Here is a 22,640-nt window from a genome sequence, read left to right as displayed (position 1 = left end):
CCCACAAATGCTCACATGGATGCCGAAGTGTTTCGTGCAAAATGCGAAGATTCTAGCTGTTTCCTAGATATAAGAATTTTTGTATTTATTTTATATGGGTAGTGCCACGCCCCCATTTATTTCCCAAATGTTCACTTGGATGTGAAAGTTGTTCGTGCAGATATACGAATTTTTGTATTTAATTCATATGGTTGGTGCCACGCCCCCTATGTCTATAGACCGTCCGTTTTTACTTGAAATTGTTTATATGGATTTCAATATTGCCCGTGTCATATTTGAGGATTCTAAGTCTAATGATATTATACGTTTGTGCTGATGTTTGTAAAGCACAAAAATATTGGTCCTACACCCACCTTAAGTATAACGATCGACTCAGTCGATTAAGACATATCCGTCCGTCCGTCTGGCTGGCTGGCTGTCCATCTAAACCTTGTGCGCAATCTACAGCCCACAATATTTAAGATATTTTCATAATATTAGGACCATACGTGTTTTACCTGACCTTCCGATTTGGGGTTTTCAACTCATAACTACGGCAAATATACCGCTATCTCTGCAAAAATTGGGATAAATGACCATGCCTATTTTTATAATGATCGGCCATCGTTTGACACTAGCCTCCATACAAACCCCCTCTAAAAAATAACAAAATTTGACGACTCTCTTATATTTCCTCATATAGTGCCACGCCCGTAATATATATGGGTGTCAAACTCGTCCATACAAATCTTCAGTACTTTAGCTGTTGGAGTTTCTGAGTTATGCGATTTTTAAAACTTGTTTTGTATATAGGCGTGGCACCTCGCCTTTTTTTCGAAATGAAAAGTAGCTTATAGCTCCTTCCAGACATACAGGAAAAGCAAGAAAATCGATCCAGCCGTCTATAGGCTTCAAAAAAATCCACAAGCCTAATTTTATATAATATTTTTTAACCAATTTAAAGAAAGTTTTCGAGCCAAATTTTTTAAATAAAATTTTCGAAATTTTGTTTTGTAAATTTCTCTCTATTCACAAAAATTTCTCTCTTCTTTCTCTTTTAAAAAAATATTGAAAATGTCTCTCTTTTATAGAAACATTTTCTCTTTTCTTTACAAAATTTTCAAAAATTTACCGAAATAAGAAATATCGGTCTAGAAGGCCCGATATAGACCTAGGTGTATTTCTTCGGATTTGATGTATATATATATACATCCTCCTTTCAAACTAACTAACTTCGCAAAATTTTCAAACATTTCTCCTTTCTTTAGAAAACTTTACTTTTCTATCGAAAACTTTCAAAAATTTCTCTTTGTGTAGAAGAATCTGAAAATGTTTTCGAAATATCTCTCGAAAGAGAAATATTTTTCTTATGGTATATTATCGAAAATGTTTCTTTTATATGGAATATTTTCGAAAATTTGTCTTTTTTATACAAAATCTCCGAAAATGGTTTTGAAAATGTCTGTTTCGAGGAAGAAATTTTGAAAAATTCGTTCTTATAGAAAATTTTGTAAATTTTCTTTCTCTTTCTATAGAAGAAATTTCTCATGTTCTTTTATAGAATGATGAGAAAAGTTTTCTCTACTGTAATTTGGATATTAGGAAGTTACGGGCTCGATTCCCCAACTAAAAATGAGGTTAGCTTAGGAACAACACTGCCGCGATCAGTGTTGCTAATTTGAGGTTTTTCTCGTCAAATCTGACGTTTATGAAATTTCAAGTTTTTACACAACGAAAATGTATTTAAGGAAGAAATTTGGAAAAATGTTCGTTCTACCGAAAACATTTCAAAAATTTTTTCTTTAAGATAAATTTTGAAAACTTCCCCTTCTATAGAAAGAATTTATTTATTTACAAAAAAGGGGATTTTTTGTATAATATAAAGAAATTTGTGAATTTTTGAAAACTCTTTATTAAAAACAATGAAACCTTAGAATCAAGACCCACCACGTGGATAAAATTTGCCGAACAATAGTGAAAAACAGGCAGAGCTTTAAAGTGTAAATTCATTTAATATTAAATGTTCTCAGTAATTCCAAAACAATAATTCCATAAATATTTTAAATTACCCTGATTCTGAATACTCTGCAGTTGGAAATTGAATTCCCTTTTCCCCAATAGTACACACTTTAAAAGCTCTGCAATCCATCTTATACTATTGACACTCTTTGTTATAATTATGCTATAAGCAGTTGTTGTTTTTTTGTTGCAGTTGTTTTTCTGCTGTTATTTTAACCTCAAAACCTTTATTGTGTGTAATTAACCCTTAAGCACTTTTACATACTTCGGGCCATAAATGCTAAAAAGTGTTGTTACAACTTATTTCTTTTTTAAACTAAAAGCATTTTGTTGCATGCCTCTACTTGTCTGCTGCAAAATACATATTACTCTTTATTCTTTTATGCTTTTGTATGTTAAACAACAAACAAACCTCTTATAAGGACCGAGCAGGAGGTATTTAAAAATTCCTTTAGTTACAAATACTTAAAACATCATTTAGCATCAAAGTGTTTTCATTCATATATTCATATATATAATTTTCAAGAGATTTTTTTTTTTATTAAAAAAAGTATAATTTTTTATGAGGTTTTGTTCTAAATATTGCAACATTTTCTTTAGGTTCTTTTTTTAGGGGGAGAAGGCACGTGCTTAAACACTTGAACATTTTGCAACTCATTGTTAAACTCATACTTTAGAAATTCTATAAGAGGTTTTTATATGGAACAACACTCGTACGATCAATTGCAGGGACCAACAGAAACAAACAAGTGCCTTTATTTAGGAAATAAAGAAAAAAACATATTGTTTAACATTTGGCCACACATGATGATGAAATGACGGAACAACTTGAGGAAGGAAAAACTTAATAGAACTCAAAGGGTGTGTGTTTTTAAACAAAACGGGGTGGTTGCCAAAGTTTGTAACCTCGTTCGTGATCCCCTGTCTTAATGAGTGCAAATAAAGTGATTGTGGTGTAATGGAACGTGTTATTGTTTTGTTAGAAAACTGCTTTTGAATTCTGAAGCATGCTTTTTAAACAAAATTAAATTCTTTGTGTCAATAAAATAAGATTGCTTAAAACTAATCTAAATTAGCCATGAGTAAAACTCCATCGCTGTACAGCTAAAGCTACTCTATCGCTGTACAGCTCAAGCTTTCCTAAAGGAAACTCTATCGCTGTACAGTTCAAGCTTTCCTAAAGGAAACTCTATCGCTGTACAGCTCAAGCTTTCCTAAAGGAAACTCTATCGCTGTACAGCTCAAGCTTTCCTAAAGGAAACTCTATCGCTGTACAGCTCAAGCTTTCCTAAAGGAAACTCTATCGCTGTACAGCTCAAGCTTTCCTAAAGGAAACTCTATCGCTGTACAGCTCAAGCTTTCCTAAAGGAAACTCTATCGCTGTACAGCTCAAGCTTTCCTAAAGGAAACTCTATCGCTGTACAGCTCAAGCTTTCCTAAAGGAAACTCTATCGCTGTACAGCTCAAGCTTTCCTAAAGGAAACTCTATCGTTGTACAGCTCAAGCTTTCCTAAAGGAAACTCTATCGCTGTACAGCTCACGCTTTCCTAAAGGAAACTCTATCGCTGTACAGCTCAAGCTTTCCTAAAGGAAACTCTATCGCTGTACAGCTCAAGCTTTCCTAAAGGAAACTCTATCGCTGAATAAAACCATAATTCTAATAGTTTGCGATATTTTTGTATCTAGACTAAAACTAAGAAAAACTCTTGCAGAAATCAAACCCCAAATAAATCCTTTTTTATTGTCCACAATTAAATTACACCTTTGAAAATCCCACAATTTCTCATTTGAAAATTAAATATAAATTTGCCAAAAATTTGTTTTGAAAATAAACCACACACATGCAAACATATCATCACACTTATTAGAGACATAAAATAAATTCCTATTATTGTAGTACCACCCGCTTAGTTTATCAATTCAAAACGATTGGTCTGACAGTGAGACAGACCTACTGAACACACACACACCAAAACATATTGGTGTTTCGATGATGGCATGATACCTTGACATGAAAATAAATGATAAATTTTTTGAAATAAACAAAAAAAACAGTAAATTCATGGATAATACTAGTAAATCAAATGAAACAAACACTGAGAGAAATTCTTTGGAATAGCGAAAGAGTTTTCTTTAGGAAATCATGAGCTAGAAACAGAAAAAACTTCTTTTAGGAAAGAGTTTCCTTTAGGAATGCTTGAGTTGTACAGCGATACAGTTTCCTTTAGGAAAACTTGAGCTGTACCACGATACAGTTTCCTTTAGGAAAACTTGAGCTGTACAACGATACAGTTTCCTTCAGGAAAACTTGAGCTGTACAGCGATACAGTTTCCTTTAGGAAAACTTGAGCTGTACAGCGATACAGTTTCCATTAGGAAAACTTGAGCTGTACAGCGATACAGTTTCCTTTAGGAAAACTTGAGCTCTACAGCGATACAGTTTCCGTTAGGAAAACTTGAGCTCTACAGCGATACAGTTTCCTTTAGGAAAACTTGAGCTCTACAGTTTCTTTTAGGAAAACTTGAGCTCTACAGCGATACAGTTTCTTTTAGAAAAGCTCAAGTTGTACAGCGATAGAATTTCCTTTAGGAAAGCTCAAGCTGTACAGCGATAAAATTTCCTTTAAGAAAGCTCAAGCTGTACAGCGATTCCTTTAGGAAAGCTTGAGCTGTACTGCGATAGAGTTTCCTTTACGAAAGCTTAAGCTGTACAGCGATAGAGCTTCCTTTAGGAAATCTTGAGCTGTACAGCGATAGAGTTTCTTTTAGGAAAGCTTGAGCTGTACAGCGATAGAGTTTCCTTTAGGAAAGCTTGAGCTGTACAGCGATAGAGTTTCCTTTAGGAAATCTTGAGCTGTACAGAGATAGAGTTTCCTTTAGGCAATCTTGAGCTGTACAGCAACAGAGTTTCCTTTAGGATATCTTGAGCTGTACAGCGACAGAGTTTCCTTTAGGATATCTTGAGCTGTACAGCGACAGAGTTTTCTCAAGGTTTAATGAGAGAGAGAGTTTCCCTTGGGATATTTTAAACAAAATGTTTTTTTCTCAGTGTTTCAATATTTTTCAACCACAACACATCAAAATACATAAATTTTATAGAAAATATCAAAACCATTAAAGGCCAAAGTATAAAACACAAATATTTTATCCTGGCCAAAAGCAGTTGTAAGTGTGATGTTTGCATGTACATAAATATATATGTATGTGTGGAGGCATGTGTATTGATAATGTATTGTAAACAATATAACAATAATTACTTCACAATTTGATTGTCTTTGATTGCCTGTTTGTTGGTTGCCATTTCAAAATAGAAAAGGAATTATTCGATCAGCGGGGTTTCGCCCTTAGGATTATGCCCCTAAAGGCAATTCAGTAAACATTCTTGTTTTTTTTTTTTTTTTTTTTTTTTTTTCTTAACAATTATTATGAAATTGTTTTCTGTCGTATTTGTTTAGTTTTTATACGATTTGGCCTCCTGAAATTCCTTTAAATTGACTTGAAGTCTAATGGAATTTTGCAGACACACAAAGTAACATTGTTGAACATGGATTATTGCAACATTGATTTGTAATTTATTTAGTTATTAGAGAAGAGGGAGAAAAGGCACTTTACATGATTATGAAATTGTTGGATGTTGTTTGGCAAAAAAAAAATAAGTTGTTAATGGATGGTTGTTTATGGATAAAAAGGAAAATCTTTTAGTTGGATTTTTTTTAATTAAAACTAATTATTGTCTGACATGTGAGATCTTTATAAACGAAAAGGAAATATTAAAATAAATAGATATGCTGTTAATTTGTGATGAAGCTGAAAAGAAACGCCCACTGCTTTTCCATAGAAGAATTATTGCATTAAGTTGTTTAAGAAGAAATTGATTAAAAATTTTTTCAATGTTGTCTCTATAACCAAAGAGATATTTTTAATTGATATTTATTTAAAACAAAACATAATTGTTTAATAAAATTAATTGCTCTATAAAGTCTTTATCATTTAGTTCCAATAAAAAAAATCCAACTTTAATCTTTTTTTTTTCAGATTAAAATATAAAAATAAAATTGATTTTATTAAACAAAACCAATAAGAACCAATTTCCGTTTTAATTTGTCTGTCTGTATAACTTAACTAACCAAAAATTAATTATCTAAACGTTTGATTTGTTTGATCACTCAAAAATCATTATCTTATTGATTTCTTTCAAATGTGTATTTTTTTTCACTCGTTTCTTATCACTTTTATTCGAAATTATTTTTCCAATTTATCGATGTTTGTCTTTTGGGAAAAATAAATGTAATAATAACTCAACTATAAGACAACTTTAATCAAAGATAAGACTGTAAAATTAATTATCGAATGACACATATTTTTTTGTTTTTGGGTATTTTTTTTCGAATGATAACTTTGATATGCCAAGTACATAATTGTCATTATTGCTGCTACCGATATTGATGATGTTGATGGTCTGATTGGGCCCAAAACTCTTATACATACAAACATATTGCTCAGTTCCAAAGTAATTTTAATCGAAAATGAATTGTATTGAAAATTTTGATAAGACTGTGATTTGAAATAAGATTGATTTTTTCTGATTTTATAGTTTGTTTTTAAATTCAATGGGTTGATATGGTGTAGAAGTATGAAGACTACAATCAAATTGTTGACAAGAACAACAAATAAAACGGTAGCAAATGAAGTAATTTTGGTTATGTGACTAAATTGGTTTTAACCCTTATGTCACCATATGTTCTGTGGTCTAAAATCTTGACAAAATTTTGAAATGATGCTCTCATTATCGAGAGAGTTTCCTCTAGAATTCCTTCAGCTAAATAACGAGAAAGTATACTTTGCAAAAGCCTGAGTTGCATAAAGAGAAAGTTTTCGTAAGAAAATTTGGAGCTAAATCGCTAGAATATTTCCAAAGCAAATCTATAGTTGAATAATGAGAGTGCTTCCGAGAGAATTTTCATCATGAAAGGTTAATCTGTACAGCGCTAGAGTTTCCTTTAGGAAAGCTTGAGCTGTACACCGATAGAGTTTCCTTTAGGAAAAATTGAGCTGTACAGCGCTAGAGTTTCCTTTAGGAAAGATTGAGCTGTACAGCGCTAGAGTTTCCTTTAGGGAAGCTTGAGCTGTACAGCGATACAGTTTCCTTTAGGAAAGCTTGAGCTGTACAGCGACAGAGTTTACTTTAGGAAAGCTTGAGCTGTACAGCTACAGAGTTTCTTTTAGGAAAGCCTGAGAGTTTTCTTTAGGAAAGCTTGAGCTGTACAGCGACAGAGTTTCCTTTAGGAAAGCTTGAGCTGTACAGCGATAGAGTTTCCTTTAGGAAATCTTGAGAGTTTTCTTTAGGAAAGCTTGAGCTGTACAGCGACAGAGTTTCCTTTAGGAAAGCTTGAGCTGTACAGCGCTAGAGTTTCCTTTAGGGAAGCTTGAGCTGTACAGCGACAGAGTTTCCTTTAGGAAAGCTTGAGCTGTACAGCGACAGAGTTTCCTTTAGGAAAGCTTGAGCTGTAGAGCGACAGAGTTTCCTTTAGGAAAGCTTGAGAGTTTTCTTTAGGAAAGCTTGAGCTGTACAGCGACAGAGTTTCCTTTAGTTAGCTGAAGCCAAACTTAACAATTAATTTATTTGGTTATACTAAGTACTCGTCAGTCGAGTTAAATGGTAAATGATGCAGATCTAGGTTTTCTTTGAGCTAATTGACCCCAAAAACTGTCTATATTAATTATTATGAGCCAGGTCGGGGAACACCAACGTTCAGCTGTTGACTTGAGAACTGAAAAAATTTTCCCAAAACCAAAAACTCCCCATAAATTATAACTCCACACTATCTGCTAAACTAAAAACATAAACATTTTATGTTAATATACTCCGTAGAAAAAACAAATTACTTGAAACAGTTTAAACCAGAAAAAATACAAATTCCCTGAATAAACAAGAAATTATAAATCAATAAATGTTTATGACTTCTGTTCGACGTCAACTCTTATCAGCATAATTAACAATTAATAAAACAGACTCGAGGTGAGTTGACTCCACATACATTTTTTTTGTTTCATCCTCTGAGTTGCTTTATACTCCACAACTAATTTCTTCAAGATGACAAAAAATTAATAATAAAAAAATTTCAAGAAGAAAAAAAAAACTAAATAAAAAAGAAAACAAAAACGAGCAGTTAACAAATGAATTTGATGAGGGATAAAACTAGAGATCAATGTGCAACGATAAAATGCAGAAATCAAACTAATCGAAACTAAATGTAGACAAAAAACCAACAAAAGGTTTGAACTACACACTACAAACTCTTACCAAATGAAAACGAAATGAAACAAAAAAAAAAAACTAAAGAAAAATGTAAAACAACAATAAATATTGATCACATAACACATCGTTAACATGATGGACCCATCATTATCCGTCTACTACATCTCTAAATGTGCAGATGTGGCAGGCGATTGTCTTAATTTTCAACATCAATATAGATTCTGGTACGAGTGAGTAGTTTTACTGTTGCTGCTGCTGTTGTTGTTGTTGTGATCTCACTTCCTAACATGGTCAATTTGAAAAACCACAATTCCACACAACACATTCATGCATTACGAACGAATTGACCAAACGTTTCATATTTAAGTACTCGTACGTTTCGATCTCAGTCAAATGATTATTTTATTTGTTCTATAGAAGAAAAAAAAAGATTTCTTTTTTTGTTTTATTTCGAAATACAAAATTAAAAGTTAAAGTTAAAAATCGTCTTTAATATACACGTACTATCAACTAACGTATTCAACTCTATTGTATTTTGTATCTAAGTATGTTTTATATTGGACATGTGTTAGTGTCTGTAGGTATGTATGTGAGTGTGTTGTGTTTGTTTGTATGTATGAGATGTTTGATTATCGCTGGACAACCATCTTAATTGTTTCTTGTCATTCACAGTCGTGTTATATAGGATTTTTGTTGATGTTGTAGAGCTGTTTTTATGTTTATTAGGTAGGAGCAATATGTCCTTTGACTTGATTACTGCAGTCATTCTTTATGATGTATTTTTTAAACTTCTTATAGAAAATCTTGATTATAACAACGAGATGACAACTTGAGCTACTTGGCGAGAGAGTTTCCTTAGAATATATTGAGCTAATTAGCGAAAGAGTTTCTTTTAGGAAATCTTGAGCAAGAGAGTTTTCTTTAGGAAATCTTGAGCTAATTAGCGAGAGAGTTTCCTTTAGGAAATCTTGAGCTAATTAGCGAAAGAGTTTCCTTTAGGAAGTCTTGAGCTAATTAGCGAAATAGTTTCCTTTAAGAAATCTTTAGCAAATTAGCGAGAGAGTTTCCTTTAGAACGTCAAAATTTCTTCCTTTAAGATATCTTGAGTTAATTTAAGAAATTTTGAGCAAAATGGTGACAGAGTTTCTTTTATGGAATCTTAAGCTAATTAGCGAGAGATTTTCTTTAGGAAATCTTGAGCTAATTAGCGAGAGCGTTTCCTGTAGGAAATCTTGCGAAAGATTTTCCTTTTGGAAATTAGCGAGAGTGTTTCCTTTAGGAAATCTTGAGCTAATTAGCGAGAGAGTTTCCTTTAGGAAATCTTGACCTAATTAGCGAGAAGTTTCCTTTAGGAAATCTTGAGCTAATTAGCGATAGAGTTTCCTTTAGGTATTCTTGAGCTAAGTAGCGAGAGCGTTTCCTGTAGGAAATCTTGAGCTAATTAGCGAGAGAGTTTCCTTTAGGAAATCTTGAGCATCCTTTATGGAATCTTAAGCTAATTAGCGAGAGAGTTTCCTTTAGGAAATCTTGACCTAATTAGCGAGAAAGTTTCCTTTAGGAAATTTTGAGCAAATTAGCGATAGAGTTTCCTTTAGGAAATCTTGAGCTAATTCACGAGAGAGTTTTCTTTAAGAAATTTTGAACAAAGTAGTGACAGAGTTTCCTTTATGGAATCTTAAGCTAATTAGCGAAAGATTTTCCTTAAGGAAATCTTGAGCTAAATGGTGACAGAGTTTCTTCTATGGAATCTTAAACGTCTGACTTTCCTTTAGAAAATCTTAAGCTAATTAGGCAGCGGAAAGTTTCTTTGGGAACTCTTATGAAATCTTACGCTTGAGAGTTTTGCTATAAAAATCCAAAGTTAAATAGCGAAAAAATACTTTTTTCCCTACCCAATATTTTATACAACTGAACTACCAACAAACATAAATATGAGATGACAACTGCTGGTTTTTACAGCTTCTGTTTTTGGTTGGTCGCTTGATTCGTTCGTTACGAGTGCAATTGTATTTGATTTCACTCTATTATGGAAATGTTTGTTTTAATAATATTAATCGAATGTTTAAATAAATTGACAACGTAACTACACTACACAACATACAAACATTTCGAGATACAAATAAAAGTTCATACAACTGTGAATAAAATGCTTGAGGGAGGACAATCAAACAAAAGTTTTTAAATTTTTTGAAATATTTACAGGATTATAAATTTAAAGGAATGATGAAGAACAGTTGAGGTTTTAATGGGTCCTTTTAGACATCATGGAAAGCTATAAATTAGTTATGTTTCGGATCGAAAAAGTATTAATTTGATCTTTGTTTTTTGATAGTTAATTTCAAACTTCCCTCGTTAACACATAATATTCAAAAATATATATTTGTATTTGTGTTGTATTTCAAATCATTTCCAATTAAAGTCTCTCTGTAGTACATTTGCAATACTAGTACTTAATATTGTATTGTGTGTAATTGTATTTGTTTGTAATTTAATTGTTAAACACTATATAAATGTCATGTTTTACGAAATTTATGTTAATTACAATCTCTATGGTCGTATTAGACTATTTTTGCACACATGCAAATAAAACAAATTTTCATAATGTATAAAACCCTGCAGTTCACGGTTAACTTTCCTAGAATATAGTCAATACAGTCACATTTCACTTCATTAGACTTTGCTATAGAATACTACTGATGAGTAAAATAACTACATACTTAATAAAGTAAATATATCGGGGACATTAACTACACTGTGAATTACTAATGATTACCAAAGAGACCACTAACTACCCGGTAGTTTACTAGGGGACATTTAAAAGACTTTTGTTTTTGCTCTGCATTACAAATTTAAGATTTATCACTTAAACTTTGAGTCCACCAAGTATTTTTCCCATTTAGAAAAAATACTGTCCAAAGAGGATTAATAGACTCCTTGTAAAACTGCTGGCATATGTTGTATGTAAATGTGTACCGATGTATAAATACAATTATATATTTAAATCTCTGTAAATAAGAGTTGTTTAAATTTACAGGCAAGAATTATGTTAAATTGCCATGTTTCTTTTTGTAGTCGTTGTATTTGTTGTTGTACGTTAATTTATGACTTTTGTTCTTGATGTCACCTGAACAGAAAATCAATTTAACTGACATCCTTTTGATATTTATTTATTTTACAGATATGTATGGTACATATGTATGTATTTTTTTCAATTTAATTAAAATTCATTTGTGTGTTTATGCAGAGTACTTAAGCAGAAATTTGCAATTATAAATTTGCATAATTATTTAAAAATTTGCAATAAAGTAAAACAATTAAAAATAGAGTGTAAAACAATGATTAATTTTCTCATAGATCTCTTCATTAATATCAAGAGAGTGTTTCCTAGAGAAAATTTGTATGTTAAGGACGATAAAGTTTTATAAAGGAAATCATAAGCTTTATAGCGATACAGCATATCTTTTCCATTAATAAAAGGTTCGTTTCTTCTCCTGTGCAATATGACAGAAGTGTGAGAGAGAGAATATCCTTCAGCATATAAATAGTAAATAGCAAGAGAGTTTTCTTCAGAAAAACTTGGGATTGCGAAAGTGTTTCTTTAGGAATGCTTGAGCGGAGACAAAACTTATTTACCTTTAGAAAAACTTGATATAAATAACGAGAGAGAGAGAGAGATTTTTTTGGAAATCATAACAAAGAGCTTTCTTCAGGAAATATTGAGATAATGAGAGAGTTTTCTATAGTAAATATCGATCTAGAAAACGAAAATTCTCTTTAGAAAATCTTCAAATTAATAGCGAGAGAGGTTTATTTTAGAAAATCTAGATCGCAAGAGAATTTTCTATAGGAAATCGTCATTTAGACAACGAAAAAGTTTTTTTTAATCTATAACTTAAACGAGAGAGAGATTAAAAAAAACAAGGAGGTACAGTTTTCTTTTAGGAAATCTTGAGCATACATTGGCAAAGAGAAAAATATTAGTTCTCTCATGTGTGAGCATACGTACGCGTAAAAGAAATAGTACAAGAGAGCTTATTTGAGAGCTCACTGCGTATGTATGATCTTGAGAGAAATAGTAGAGTTTAACTCTCCTAACAACAAGAGAGTTCTTTAGAAAATCTTGACCTATATAACAATTAAAATTAAAAAAAGATCCAAAAAATTCTTTCGAATAAAGACAAATAAATTAATTTTTATTGGATAATCTAAATATTTCATCATATTCCCATTTAAAAATTCCTTTGCAAACAAAGCTATATTCCAAAAAATCATAAATGTTCCTAACAATGATATTCACGCTCACCTGGCTTAATAGATGCAAAAAAATAAAAAGCTTCCATCAAAGGATTCTTATCGCGAATGTTAACAAAAGTTGTAATTATTCAATTTAACAAACAAAAATATAAACACAAACTGAGAAATGAAGTAGCTCCCATATACACACATACATACAAACATATTGCTTAATCTATTGTTGGTTTTTCAGTCACATGCTGCTTTTTATATTTCTATCGTTTCAAATGATAAATAAAGTAAAAAATTAAAAAAAAAAACAACATAGCAAAAGATTTCAGTTAACGATTTCATAATTCAATTACTAGATAAACAGCAACAGATTTATGGAGAAAAAATTAAAAACGAGATGAGAAATTAATTATGCATCAATGAATGTGTTGTTTGGCCAACATAGAAGTCGGTTGGGTCGGTCTTCTTCTTTTTTTTTGTATTTCCTTCTTTATGTCATATTTTTGTTTGTTTGTGTATGTGGTTGTTGTAAAATCTATTGTGGCATATTGTAGCTGTCACAAACAGTGAACAACAATTGAGAACGAGAAAGCGAGAGCTGCAGTATGAGAAAAATTGGTATAAAAAAACTCAAGGAAAATAGAATAGTAGTCAGTAACAAAGAGATTGGAAAACGATATTTACTTGATAGGAGACCCAAAATGGAACATATAGCACAGGATAAAAAGAATAAAAGGAAGTTATATATAATTGCTGGGATTTGTAAAAAAAGGGGAAAAGTTCTTTATGTTTATGTAAGTGTAAAGCGCTATTTGAAGTGGGTTATAATCTTTTTATCTTTTTTGGTAAAAGCCGATTAATATGTTTACAGGTCAGGACAGATGACAATTTGCTTTTCGGGTTTCTGCTATGTAGTACAAACCGAATCATGATTCATTATAAAGTTAAGGGTATATTGGTTCAAAACTATGTTTTTGAACTCTTTAGGATCCTTTCATAAATATCGTAATCGTAAATATATCGCAATTTAATCGTAAATAGCGATTCAGTTTCCTTTAGAAAGGAATGTTATCTGGTTGGCACGGTATTCTATAAGTCGGAGGTCGTGGATCCTATTAAGGTTCGAAAGTGGTCTACGTGTATTTCCTTGGATCTGAAGGAGTAACATCGGGGAAACGAAGGAACAACACAAACAAACAAACAAAACAAACCACACAAACAAACAACACACAAACAAACAAACAAACAAACGAAACGAACGAACTAACGAACGAACGAACGAACGAACGAACGAACGAACGAACGAACTAACGAAACGAACGAACGAACGAACGAAGAACGAACGACAACGAACGAACGAAACGAACGAACGAACGAACGAACGAACGAACGAACGAACGAACGAACAAGAACGAACGAACGAAAGAACGAACGAAACGAAGAACGAACGAACAAAAACGAACGAACGAAACGAACGAACGAACGAACGAACGAACGAACAACGAACGAACGAACGAACGAACGAACGAACGAACGAACGAACGAACGAACGAACGAACGAACGAACGAACGAACGAACGAACGAACGAACGAAACGAACGAACGAACGAAACGAACGAACGAACGAACGAACGAACGAAACGAACGAACAAACGAACGAACTAACGAACGAACGAACGAACGAAACGAACGAAAACGAACGAACGAACGAACTAACGAACGAAGAACGAACGAAAACGAACTAACTAACTAAACGAACGAACGAACGAAAACTAACGAACTAAGAACGAAAAAACGAACTGACTAAAGAACGAACGACGAAAGAACGAACGAACGAACTAACAACGAACGAACGAAACGAACGACGAACGACCTAACGAACGAACTACGAACTAACGAACGAACTAACGAACGAACGAACGAACTAACGAACGAACGAACGAACGAACGAACGAACGAACTAACGAACGAACTAACTAACTAACTAACTAACTAACTAATAACTAATACTAACTAACTAACTACTAAACTAACTAACTGAACGAACTACCTAACTAACTAACTAACTACCTAACTAACTAACTTACAAACACACTAACGCTAGAGTAAACACCTTATTACCACTTATTGAACCAGACAGCGAATAAGACCAATATAGTAATCTTGCTCTAAATAGCAAGAGCTGTTCTCTCATGGAATACTAAACTATAAATCGAGAGAAATTCCTCGAGTCTCATTATCAATTCTTGAACCAGACAGCGTAAAAGTACAATCTGGAGCTAAATAGCGGGATATGTTCCTTTATGGAATTCTAATCTTTTAGGGAATCGTGAGTGTATTTCTTTTGCAGTTTCTCTTTAAGTTATACAGCGATATGGTTTTCCTTAGGTTCTCATAAGCATCCTTGAAATATATGTATGTAGGAAACCTGAAACTAGATAGCGAAAGAGTTTCCCCCAGGAAATATTAAACTAGATAGCGAGAGAGTTTCCAATAAGAAATCCCTTGCTAGAAAGTGATTGAGTTTCCTATAAGAAACATTAAGTCATAGAATTTTCATAAAATCTTGAATCGAGAAACATTTTTCCAAATCTTCAACTATTTTATTTAGTTTAAAACAACTACCTTTATTTTCGCCCATTAAACTCATTATTCCCTTTTCCATTAATCATTAAGACAAAATTTACAATTATTTGGAATTATTGTAGATTTTCATTTTAATCTGGACAACAAAATTCTTAAAATATTTAAATCAACACAATTTTATTTTATTTTTTTTTTCATTTTAATTATTTAAAACCACCACAATCTTTGTCAATTTCTGTGGCCTTTTATTTTTATATAATTATTTGGTCTCTTCCACTCGCTCTTTCTCTATTGGTTTGTTAGTTGTAAATTGGTGTTGTTGTACGTGTTGTTGCTATAGTTCTTCTTTTTCTTTTTTTGCATTCATTCCATGAATAATTCACAATCAGACAAGCGCTAAAACATTTCATTATTGTGCTACACAATCAGAATATTTAATGATTTAATCAGCGCAACAGCCATCACATTTGCAGCATCGTATCGTTGCAACAACCAAACAACAACAGCAAAAAAAAAAAAAATGAGAAAAATTAAAACCCCAAAAAAATTAACAAAACGAAACAAAACACTTATTCAGCAAAACTTAGAGCCAGAAAAGGCAACCAGCCAGTTAGCCTGCAAATCCAGTCAGTCAGTCTAACTGTGGCCCTGTTTGTTTAGTTACGTTTGTTCAAATGTTGCAAGCAACAAATCCCAGCATGTATGGTCTGTCTGTCCGTCTGTATGATGTTCGTGTAAGTTTGTTTTTTTTTTCTTCTTCTTCTGGATATTCGTATATGGCAATGACAAAGAAAAAGTCAACAGAAATAAGTAAAAGAAAAAAACAACAAAAAGCTGAGGAAAATGCATTCAGCCAGGCCACAAGAAAGAAGTACGAGAACAAGTATCACCACAACTACGTAGAGTTTTGTTTGACTACGATCATAGCAGTGATAACTACAAGGTTCACAGATTTTTTAATTTAGCAAAAAAAAAAAAATGAAATGAAATAAAAAACTAAATACAACAACAAAATGCAAAAGTACAAGTACAAAAAGAAGAACATCATGTATCCAAAAACTAAAGTAATGGCGCGCGACTCATGTTTACACACAACAACAAAAACGACTCGTAATAAAAACAGCAACAACAAAAACGAAAATTATATTAAGACGGTGAAGCAGCAACGACTTTCAAACACCTAGGTGTTTGATAAAGCATTTCTTGTTTTGTAGAAGTTTCCTTTAGGAAATCCTTAGCTAGATAGCGAGAGAGTTTCGTTTGAGAAATCTTCAGATAGAGTTTTCTTTGGAAACTCTTAAGCTAGATAGCGAGAGGCATTCCTAGATAGGCTAGATAGCGAGAGGCATTCCTTAAGAATCCTAGAACTCGACAAGGAGAACAATTTCTTTAGGAAATCTCGAACTAGACGCAGAGAAAATTTAAGGAAATCTTGGGCAAGCTAGCGAGAGAGTTTACTCTAGAAAATCTTAAGAGTTTCTTTGGGGAAACTTTGAGTTTATAGCGGGATGAAAGCCTTAGTTAGTCAGCGTGAGAGTTTTTTTTTGGAAAACCTTGATCTTGATAGCGATAAAGTTTTCATTGAGAAATCTTGAGCTAGTGTTCTAGAGTTTCCTTTGGGAAAGCTTGAGCCTGATATCGAAAGATTCCTTTAAACATTAGTATTTCCTTTACGAAACCTAAAGCTAGATTGCTAAAGAATTTCTTTAAGAATTCTTGAGTTTGACAGCGAAAGTATTTTCTCTAAGAAATCTCGAACTAGATAGCGAGAGAGTTTCCATAAGGAAACCTTGGGCAAGATAGAGAAACTACTTTATAAAATCTTAAACTAGAGAGCGAAAGAATTTCCTTTAGCAAAACAAGAGTTAGATAGCAATTATTGAGCTTGAAGCGAAAGTATTTTCTCTAGGAAATCTCGAACTAGATAGCGAGAGAGTTTCCATAAGGAAACCTTGGGCAAGATATAGAGAGAGAGAGAGAAATTCCGTATGCAATACAAGAGCTAGATGGCAATAGCTCGCTTTTAAAAAACCGTGAGCCGTATACCGAATAAGTTTCCTACAGAAAAACTTGAGCTAGATGGCGAGAGATCTTCCTTTGGAAAACTTTTAACTAGAAATCAATGGAGTTTGCCTTAGCAAACCTTTAGCTAGATAGCGAGAGACCTTATTCGGCGAAAACTTGATCTCTTTGGGACACCAAAGGAAACCATAGATAGCGAGAGTGTCCTTTAGAAAATTTTGAGTTAGATAACGATAGAACTTTTTACGAACCCTCGAGCTAGAGAGATTTCTTTGCGTAATCTCAAGTTAGATAGCAAGAAGTTTCCTAATGGAAATCTTGAATTCTTGCGAGGAAATCTCAAGGATTCTTTTTTGTATTAGGAAAAAAATTACTTTTATTTTCACAAAAATCATATTTTGGTTCAAAATAAATGTGATCGAAGAGAGTGTGATTAATGTTTATAAAAATATATTCCACATACGCACTGAGAGTCAAAATTGTTAAAAATATTAATCTAAAAATTATATTTCTAAAGCAAAACCTTTAGAGGATTTCACATTAAGTCAAGGGCAAAGTAGGGCATTTAAGAAACACAATCACATGCATAAACAAAACACATTTAACAAACAAACACGAAATAAAACAATATTTCTTGGAGACATTTTTGATCCTTAACATTTGGAAAACAGTGAAGGAAATTTATATAAAAGCAAGACAAATAAAAAAATAAATATTCAAAAAGAAAGACCATGAAACTTTCACACACCTGACAATTTAGTAAAATATATCATGAGATTATTTCCAGAATATTCCAAAAGCTTAAATATTTAGTGCTTAATAAATTGTTCCCCTATATAAATCTTCCCTACTGTCTAAAAACTCCTGTTTAATTTTATTTATATTTATCCAGTATTGGTTTTTTTACTTTTACTTCCACTACTTTTAGTTTATTCTACCCTTTTACATACGAAGGAATACTCATACTCTTACGAGAAGTTCGAGTACAATATGTGTCTGATTCTTCTAATTAAATAATTCGCAGAAATTCGAATTAATTGCATGAAGATACCAGTGTTTTAAAGTTGAAAACAGAAACACAACACAAAACCCAAGGATGTGGCAAGCTAACAAAAAAACAATATTCTTATCCCAACCATGATAATATTCCATGGATGCACTTGCCAACCAACGAAGTCACAAGACAACAGACATTTACTTATAACTTAGCCAAAGATGAGGAATAAAAGAAATTGAGAAAAAAAAAACTAAATCCAAATCGAAATCCAAATAAACATTGTTGCGTGCTCATGTTTTTGTTGAAAGATTGTGCGAGTATTTACGATGCAACGACATGGAAAATGTTGTTGTTACACAACATTTTGTATCTTCTTGTTGTTGTCTTAAATAATAATAAGTGGTAAGATGGAATAGTATGGTTAGAGTTCAATAAGAAATATCCTTTTGATTGTTGTGGCCTTTTTAGAGGTTTTAATTTTTCTTTTCTTACTGTTTGCAAAACAAAAGGATGAACAAATTTTCTTAAATAAATTTATCATTAATGGTTACTGGTGTTTGAAAATACATGATTAAGTTGTAAGACAAAATTTTTGGAAATTTTTGCTGCTAAAAATTTCACACTATTCTATAATTTCTAACTGGTGTGAAAAAATAGTTGGATTTAAAATTGTTAACAGCGTGCTCCGTGACGAAACATGCTCAGGTAGATATATTTTAAGTTTTATTTATGAAATCTTGACCTAATTAAAGAGATAGCTAGAAGCTTGAGAAAACCTAAGAGAGAGATACGATTTTATGGAATTTTACATCCTAAAAGACTAAAGAACCATTCCTCATTTCTTAATTTCATTAAAACTTACTTGCAGACTTTCTACAGAGCAAGGTATGGCCATTGATATCTTCTACATTTAAGGTCTCAACTTACGCTTATGACATAGACGTATAATCGATATACAAAATTCTAATCAACATCTGACAGTTAGAAAATTAGTTATCCATTGAAATAAAACGGTTTGGTAACAAAATTGTACTTCATATTCCTTTTTGTTCGAACGATGAAGAGAAAAATCTGAAATGGTTTTCTACTTCATCAGAATCGAGTCGGCTGGAGTATCAATTAGTTAATCGCTGGCGGGAATCGAACCTTTAGTGGGACTTGCAGACTATAGCACTACCAACTAATTAGTTAGCTAGTTAGTTAGTTAGTTAATTAGTTAGTTAGTTAGTGAGTTAGTTAGTTAGTTAGTTAGTTAATTAGTTAGTTAGTTAGTTAGTTAGTTAGTGTTAGTTAGTTAGTTAGTTAGTTAGTTAGTTAGTTAGTTAGTTAGTTAGTTAGTTAGTTAGTTAGTTAGTTAGTTTTTAGTTAGTTAGTTAGTTCTTTTAGTTCGTTAGTTAGTTCGTTAGTTAGTTAGTTAGTTTTAGTTAGTTAGTAGTTAGTTAGTTGTTAGTTGTTATTTAGTTTTAGTTCGTTCGTTAGTTAGTTAGTTCGTTAGTTCTTCGTTCGTTGTTCGTTAGTTCGTTCGTTCGTTCGTTCGTTGTTCGTTCGTTCGTTCTTTCGTTCGTTCGTTCGTTCGTTCTTCGTTCGTTCGTTCGTTCTTTCGTTCGTTCGTTCGTTCGTTCGTTCGTCGTTCGTTCGTTCGTTCGTTCGTTCGTTCTTCGTTCGTTCGTTCGTTCGTTTCGTTCGTTCGTTCGTTCGTTCGTTCGTTCGTTCGTTCGTTCGTTCGTTCGTTCGTTCGTTCGTCGTTCGTTCGTTCGTTCGTTCGTTCGTTCGTTCGTTCGTTCTCCCCCCCTTCTTTTCTTGCCGGCGTTTTCTTTCGGCTCTCGTGTTAGCTCGCGCGGTCCTTTTAGGCTTTTTTGCCTCCCTTCTTTTCGATCAATTCACGTGCAATTTTATTACTTCAAAAGCGTCTGTGAAACCTTTTTGGTTTTGAATTTAACGCTTTTGTTCCTACCAGCCAAAGCTGCCATACGATTTATAGTTAGTCAATATATTGCTTTGTCTTATTTTAAATGTATACTATACATACATATACAGCTTATAAACTTAAGAGTTTCAATTTACAAATTCAAAGATCACTGTACATGTTTTAATATAAAAAATATGTTTGTATCACTCTTAAAACAAGTGCAGTGCTCTTATCAAAAATATACTTTAATAATTAAAGACAAAAGAAAACAAACAAAAAAAGAAAGCTTTAAATAATAAATATTATTTTTAATAACAAAAAATAAAAAACACTGATTAAAAGCCCACAAACCGAAGACGAGTTATGAAAACTCAGAGCCTAATCTATATAAATTAATTCAGTTTTATTCAAGACGCGAACGTGTAAATGCGGTTTAAAAAAAGTGTTTAATTAAATAAAATAAAATAAATAAATTTGGGGAGAAACAAAGAACCACAAATAAAAAAATACAATTATAAAAAAACAAATCAACAATGACACTTAATACCCCTAGACAGCGTGAATTTTTACTGCTGTTGCCAATATTGATAACAACACTAACATGCCTCTCGGCTGGAGCCCTTCAACTTGACCTTAAAGACACCTGTTCGGGCAGTTCATTGTACTACTGCACTTTAACTAATCTAACCAGTTCCTTTGAAGAACCTTTGGTATGGAATACCAAATCAACAACAGAACAACTTAATGAATTATTAATCTACAACTCGGTTATGGGACGTTTACCATCAGCGATATTTGAAATTGCTCCCAAACTGCATACGCTTATAATGCACAATTGTGCTTTAAATAATATAATGCCCATGGATTTTGAAAAGGCCTCCCAATTGCACAAGTTGGTGCTGCAACGCAATCGTTTGTTTATCATACCCGAACGTGTATTTGCCGGTTTATTTGCTCTGGAAGAGCTTTATCTTTCGCACAATACTATACACATGATTCATCGTTATGCTTTTGTACGTTTACAGAGATTAAAATATTTGGATTTGCAGGAAAACGGCATACGTACTTTACCGGAGGGTGTATTCGAAGATCTTATCAATGTGGAACATATTGATTTGAGCTATAACGAGCTAGAGGTCATCAATGCCAATACATTTCTTAAGAATCTCAAACTTAACACTCTCTTGCTGAGTGGCAATAATTTCTCTGTATTTGAGCCCAATTCTCTGATGAATTTGAATCATTTACATATACTAGACTTGAGCAATACTTATTTAGAAGAGCTGCAGCTACAATCGGTGGATTTGCTATTGGTTCAGGGTAGTAAACTGAAACGTTGCACAATAGATTCGGTTATTAAATTAAATGCTGCCAATAATGCTTTAAAGAATATCACCATACATGATAAATTGGCTGTTCGGGAATTGGAATTACATGGTAATCTTTTTGAAACTTTAGATGACTTAGTGGGCATGTTGAATCTACAAAAGCTGGATATTTCTAAAAATCAATTGTCTTCGCTGAAAACCTCACATTCGCCTTTATATTTACCTTTACCAAATCTTATTTCTCTTAATTTGGCTTCTAATCGTTTGCAAAATTTAACTTCTGATAATTTTGTGTTTCTGCTTAAGCTTAAGAGTTTAGATTTGGCTTTCAATCATTTGATACGTTTGGATTCCAGTATTTTCCAACCGCTTATCAATTTGGAGAATTTTTATGTAGAAGGCAATCGTTTGTATGAATTCAATTATGCTGAGTTTAAAGATTCTCATACATTTTTACGTGAAGTGGGCATATTTGAAAATGATTGGGAATTCCGTTACCTAAAACACATGTTAAACTATTTCCGTAATCGTGGCATACATCTACCCATGCGTTTTACTCCTGCGGATTCTTTATCCTCCACCTCTGCTGCCAGTTTCCATGATACTACCGATGCTTCAGTTTTTAAATCGTCCTCTAGCTCTAATGTTCATCGTGATATGGATGAAGTGGATATTTTAAATGATATGAATCGTGCTCGTCAATCTTCGGCCCATTTGGATACCCATGTCGAGTGTACACATCAAGCTTCTCTAACTGGGGTTTCTGGCATTCATCCCTATTGGACTACTCGTGATGTTTTAGCTTTAATTACTTTAATTGTAGTTTTAGTGATTTTAATTTTGCAATTTTTTCGCATTTTACAAGAGGAACGATGTTTGCCTTCGTGGTGTCGTTGCTGTTTAGATTTGGCTTCTCGAGAAACGGAACCCTTACATCCGCGTCATAGACCATTGGTGGAAGATACTACGAATGTTTAGGTTTTAAGTGAAATATTCCAATAAAAGTGTATGTGATTTTCTATAAATAACATTAGAAAGTTGTTTGTTTGGAATAGAACTCTGCAAATGTGAAGGTAAAATTAAGACAACTATGGACTTACCAATTAATCTGGTATCGAAGGTCTTAGAAAACTAATTGTTTGAAGTGTTCCGCAAGGTAATTATTTGAAAAAGAGGTATAGTTCTACGCCATATGAATTCAAGGTGTTTCAGAGATCCTAATTTCACGGAGATCGCTAAATAGATTTTAGCGAAAATTTCGAATATGAAGGGAAAAATGTCTAGGTTTCCAGGCTG

At 32.7% G+C, this 22,640-nt stretch overlaps 1 protein-coding gene across 1 annotated transcript; it reads left to right on the top strand.

Moving 5' to 3' along the window:
- The first annotated feature begins 20,421 nt into the window (after positions 1-20,421).
- On the top strand, positions 20,422-22,374 carry LOC119613080 (insulin-like growth factor-binding protein complex acid labile subunit). Its single transcript, XM_037969018.1, has one exon. It carries the CDS (start codon positions 20,550-20,552, stop codon positions 22,320-22,322), a length of 1,773 nt encoding a protein of 590 aa, XP_037824946.1. The 5' UTR covers positions 20,422-20,549; the 3' UTR covers positions 22,323-22,374.
- Positions 22,375-22,640: the final 266 nt, after the last annotated feature.

The sequence above is a fragment of the Lucilia sericata genome, unplaced genomic scaffold (assembly GCF_015586225.1).
Source record: "Lucilia sericata isolate MDLA Ls3-8-SP2 unplaced genomic scaffold, ASM1558622v1 Contig001968F_arrow, whole genome shotgun sequence".
Lineage (NCBI taxonomy): Eukaryota > Metazoa > Arthropoda > Insecta > Diptera > Calliphoridae > Lucilia > Lucilia sericata.
The sequence above is the reverse complement of the archived record's forward strand: the minus strand, read 5'-3'. Positions and strand labels throughout refer to the sequence as shown.

What these genes read in the sequence shown, in the direction of transcription:
- LOC119613080 (XM_037969018.1), top strand. Translation starts at nt 20,550, where the DNA reads ATGACACTTAATACCCCTAGACAGCGTGAATTTTTACTGCTGTTGCCA.